Below are 4,931 nucleotides of genomic sequence, written 5' to 3' on the forward strand. Positions count from 1 at the left end.
ATGATTCGAATATTATTAATTAGTAGATAAAATAAGGACCTTGTGATCACATTTAATTTAAGCTTAAAAATTATTTTAACAAAAGAAACACTCAAGCAAGGATAAAAGTGTCATTTTTATTAAAGTGAAATCATTTCCTTCTATTATATAAAATTTTCAATTACAAACTAGATTTGAATTCAATTCTTTTTTACTTTTATTCCGATCAACAAATTTCAATTGAAAATCATTTCTATTGAACATCATTAAATTGAAATCAATTGAACTCCATCAAAGTGGTGATTCCGATCACAGTGTAATTCATCTATGGTTTGACTAACGAATTTTGTTTTACCCGTTCATAATAAGCTTTCTACGTGCAATAAAATAGACCATAAAATCGGCCTAACAGAATATCTAGAGAAAATCCAGTAAAAAGAGTGAAAGATATATGTCAGCCGATCGAGATCTACATCCAAATTAATTAATACAGGGGAGAACTTTTTTTTAATTTTTTTAATTTTTTATCGTTGCATGAGAAATTCAGCAAAAAAAAAACAATGCACACCTTCAATAACAGTTCTAATATTTCTCTCAAAGATAGATAGCAAAATGATTTATTTTTTCCTGAGAGATTACAAAGTTAAGAGACAAAAAAATAATTAATTACATCGATCTCTCTACAAGGCCAGAAAAATGATTCCAATTAATATATATTTTGTTTATTCTAGTTCGTTTGGTACACTTGTAATTAAATTTGAGTTTGGTTTTTGTGACGGTGGTTTAGAGTTTAGAGTTTAGAGTTACGGCAGGCAGATAAAATTGCATCTATTGCCTCCTCAACTTGAGAAATATGTGGTGCATTTCTTCCTTGGCCAGCCCAAAACTCAGCACTTTCAAATTCCTTCACTTGTAATTGGAGAAACTTGACATAACTAATAGCCTTCTCTAGCATAGTAACCAAGTCAACCTATATATATATATATATATATCAAAATTAATATCATCCATCAGAATTAAATTTAATTAGTTATGTCCAACAAATTAAATATTAATTGGAATCACTTGTATATAATTATTTTAGTTCAAATTAATTAATTAATTCAAGCATACCTTTGTTCCATTTGGGATAAGTTCTTGCAGCACTCTGAGGCGCTCACTAATTCTCTCCCTCCGGTTCTACAGTTGGAAAAATTAAAATCAATTTAAAATCACTAAGAAATAAAAACTAACCAATGTACAAATTAATAAGCTCAAAATTGATTGGCAGCAAACAATTAATTAATACCTTAGCAGTGAGGCTTTGAGTGTCTTTTGATGGGCTAGTAACCGCTGCTTCTTCGTCTGTCTTTCTCTTTCTGTGTATTCCACATTGTTTCTTTGAAATTTCCACTTCTCTTCCCTGCAAAAAGTACTAATTAAATTAGATTTTCTAATTGAAGGAAAATTATTTCATAATTAAAATAAATAAACAAATATAATTAGGAGTAATTAAGAAAATGGAAAATTAGTAATATATAGCATATATATCAAGAAATAAGTACGTACCTCAATGTGGCGCTTTCGTGGAATTTTGTCTTCAATATAACCTGCTCGGTTTTTTATTGGGTACGAGAAGATAACTTGTTCATCCTTGCTGTAAATGTTATCTCCAACTCCACCAATTGTAGATATATCGCTGAGATAATTATAATTTTGATGGAATGTACTAAACAGTGTCGTCTCACATTCTGTTTCTTTCTTATGGCTAGAACTAGAATTGTAGCAAGGTACATGGATCTGATCAGTTTGGTCGAAACCAAGTATCGCTGAACCCAAGTTCTGACAATCATTGGATTCAAATGAGAAAAATGCGGGAGGAATTGTGTCATAGTACGGATCGAAAACTTGAGAATTTTCTTCAAGAAGGAAACCTTGGTGGAATTGGGGGTTTATGATGTCAAAAGAAGGTAAACTTAGAGCCATTTGATAATATCTATAGTTAATTAGGAGCAAGAAGAGAAGAGAAGAGAAGAGAAGAGTAAGTATGTGGTCTTAATTAACTTGGTGAGTATATATAGTAGTTGATATGATGATGCCTTGATTGTTAATCAACTCAGTCATCAGCTTGAATTGGGGCTAAATTTTATATTAAGCATGAGGTGCATTAATTGTACTTGCAATTAATGATTGCATTAAACTCTGGTGGCTTATTTTAAAAATTGATGATTAAATTAAACAGCAAGTTGGTAATTCAATGAGCTTCCCCTTACCGGGTTCGGATCCCATTGTTTTATTGGCTCGCTGTCGCTGGGAACAGAGAATTGCAATAATAAAAGTTTATTTATCATAAAATATCAGTTACTGCATTGAGCCGCCTTTTACCTAGTACAATGTCAATGTACAAATCAAGCAAATTTCATTTCTTACCAGCTTTAGAATAAAGCCATAATGGATCGGATTGTCTTGATCTGACATAAATCCGATAAGGTGAAACAGGCAGGCAGGCAGATGACTTGAAAGTTGACAAGGAAACCACCTCACGTGATGTCAAGCATTTAATGCACCTCGTGATGGTTTATTCTAGACAGGCTACTATTTAGCATTTAATGCACCTGTCTCCCTCATTAATTGCTTACTTACGGGAGGATGGAAGATGGAATGGATAAACCAATCCATCGGCCTAATCAAGGTTGCGGCGGCGCTTAGCTAGAAATAACAATCATTACCTATTCATTCATATATAAACCCTAGATTGAGTAGATTCTAAGAAATTTTTTTTTGTAAACCATAGATAATTAAATGAATTTTATGGAACCAATATAATTGTTTTTTTTTTTTAAAAACCATAAGGACCGTGGAGTTCCCACGGTCTCAAAATTCCCTTTTTCCCAGATCGTGGGAGCCCCACGGTCTCAAACTTTTTTTTTTTCGGTTTTCCCAATTTTTCGCATGCTGCACATTTTTTTCTGCTGCAGAAGATCGACACAATTTTTTCACAATCCCTCCAGACCGTCCACTCCCCACGGTCTTCTTTTTCCTTTTCCCTAGACCTTGGGAGTCCCACAGTCTCCTTTTTTTTTTTTTTTTTTTTTTTTTAGTAAAAATCTATGTATATATATATATATATACAAATTTTGAATAAAAAATAAACTGAATATTGATATATAACTTAGAGTATAACTAGTGTGTTCTTAAGTTAATAAAATATTTTTGTGAACTCAATCCTAAAATTTATCAAATTAATTTTAAATGACAAATTTGAACTGTTAAAACACATCTATTTTATAAGTGATGCGTGTACATACAAAAAAAATTTAAACTTTCAAATTAATTTAGTATAAAGTCAGTGATCAAAATTAGAAACTTTATAAATTAATTTTAATGCATTCATTTTTTGAACATTTCTTTACCACTTGACTCTATACAAAATTATTCAAAAATTTAGAAACTTTGTATTTAGATACATTATTCATAAGATAGATGGATTTGAACGGTTCAAATTTGTCATTTGAAGTCATTATGATAAATTTTAGAATTGAGTTCACAAAAATATTTTATTAACTTAAGAACACGCTAGTTATACTCTAAGTTATATATCAATATTCAGATTAATTTTTATTCAAAATTTGTATATATACATACATAGATTTTTACTAAAAAAGAGAGAAGGAGACCGTAGGGCTCCCAAGGTCTGGGGAAAAGGAAAAAGAAGACCGTGGGGAGCGGACGGTCTGGAGGGATTGTGAAAAAATTGTGTCGATCTTCTGCGGCAGAAAAAATTGTGCAGCATGCGAAGGATTGGGAAAACCGAAAAAAAAAAGTTTGAGACCGTGGGGCTCCCACGGTCTGGGGAAAATGGAATTTTGAGACCGTGGGAACCCCATAGTCCTTATGGTTTTTTAAAAAAAAAACCTTCGTATTGGTTTCGTAAAATTCATTTAATTATTTATGATTTACAAAAAAAATTCGATTCCAAGACCAAATACATTCAATACGTCGCAATATGAAGTAACTCAAATCATTGTACTATGATTATGCTATATAATTATTATTTCAACCCCGAAGTAAATGAAGCTGATGCCATTTATTTAAAAAAATGATTATATTTCAGGCCCCTCATATATTTCCGATTTTTTTTAAAAATACCCAAAAAAAATTATTTTATTAAAAATAACCAGGGTCCAATTGATATTTTTAAAATACCCATACCGCGGATTTTTTTCGCGACCCAGAATTTTTATTCCGGGCCGTGGAAAAAATCCGTGCCCCGAATTTTTTATTTTTTTTAGATTTTTTATTCCGGGGCGTGGATTTTTTCCGCGGCCCGAATTTTTTATTTTTTTAGAGTTTGGAGAAAGAAAATATCCATGGTTTGGTTTTTTTTTTATAATATATGTATAATATATGTATATGTATCTATAATATAATTACATATAATTATATATAATTAAGGTTTTTGTATAATTATATAATATAATATGAGTGAGTCTATGGTACTATGCATATCACGGGTTGTTACCGTGCTACGGCTCTATATTAGAGTTTTCAAATCTTAACGGTCAATCTGAACCGTTCATCTTGTTCTCCATATTAATATGTATTTGGAGACCAAATTTTACATATTTTGAAAAAATTTTACTATTTTTTTAGATATTTATAAAATCACTTGATCTGAAAATTCTGGACCATCCAAAAACAGTGATTTTCAATAAATCTAAAAAAATAGTAAAAATATTTCAAAAAATGTAAAATTTGGTCGCCAAACACATATTAATATGGAGAACAAGATGAATGGTTCGGATCGACCGTTAGGATTTGAAAACTCGAATATAGAGCCGTAGCACGGTGCCAAATCGTAATATGCATAGTACCATAGACTCACTCATATAATATAATTATACAAAAACCTAAATTACTCTACATGCAAACTAAAAAATTCCACAATTAATAATTACACTACAAAAACCTGA

General features: G+C 30.8%; 1 protein-coding gene across 1 annotated transcript; it reads right to left on the reverse strand.

Annotated features, from left to right (window-relative positions):
* Positions 1 to 769: 769 nt before the first annotated feature.
* On the reverse strand, positions 770 to 1,944 carry LOC144544289 (putative transcription factor bHLH086). Its single transcript, XM_078292744.1, has 4 exons — positions 1,528 to 1,944; positions 1,268 to 1,381; positions 1,093 to 1,158; positions 770 to 949 (listed from the first exon to the last, which is right to left on the reverse strand). Exons 1-4 carry the CDS (start codon positions 1,942 to 1,944, stop codon positions 770 to 772), a joined length of 777 nt encoding a protein of 258 aa, XP_078148870.1.
* Between the last annotated feature and the right edge of the window lie 2,987 nt (positions 1,945 to 4,931).

This window comes from Carex rostrata, chromosome 26 (genome assembly GCF_964058835.1).
Source record: "Carex rostrata chromosome 26, lpCarRost1.2, whole genome shotgun sequence".
Taxonomy (NCBI): Eukaryota; Viridiplantae; Streptophyta; class Magnoliopsida; order Poales; family Cyperaceae; genus Carex; species Carex rostrata.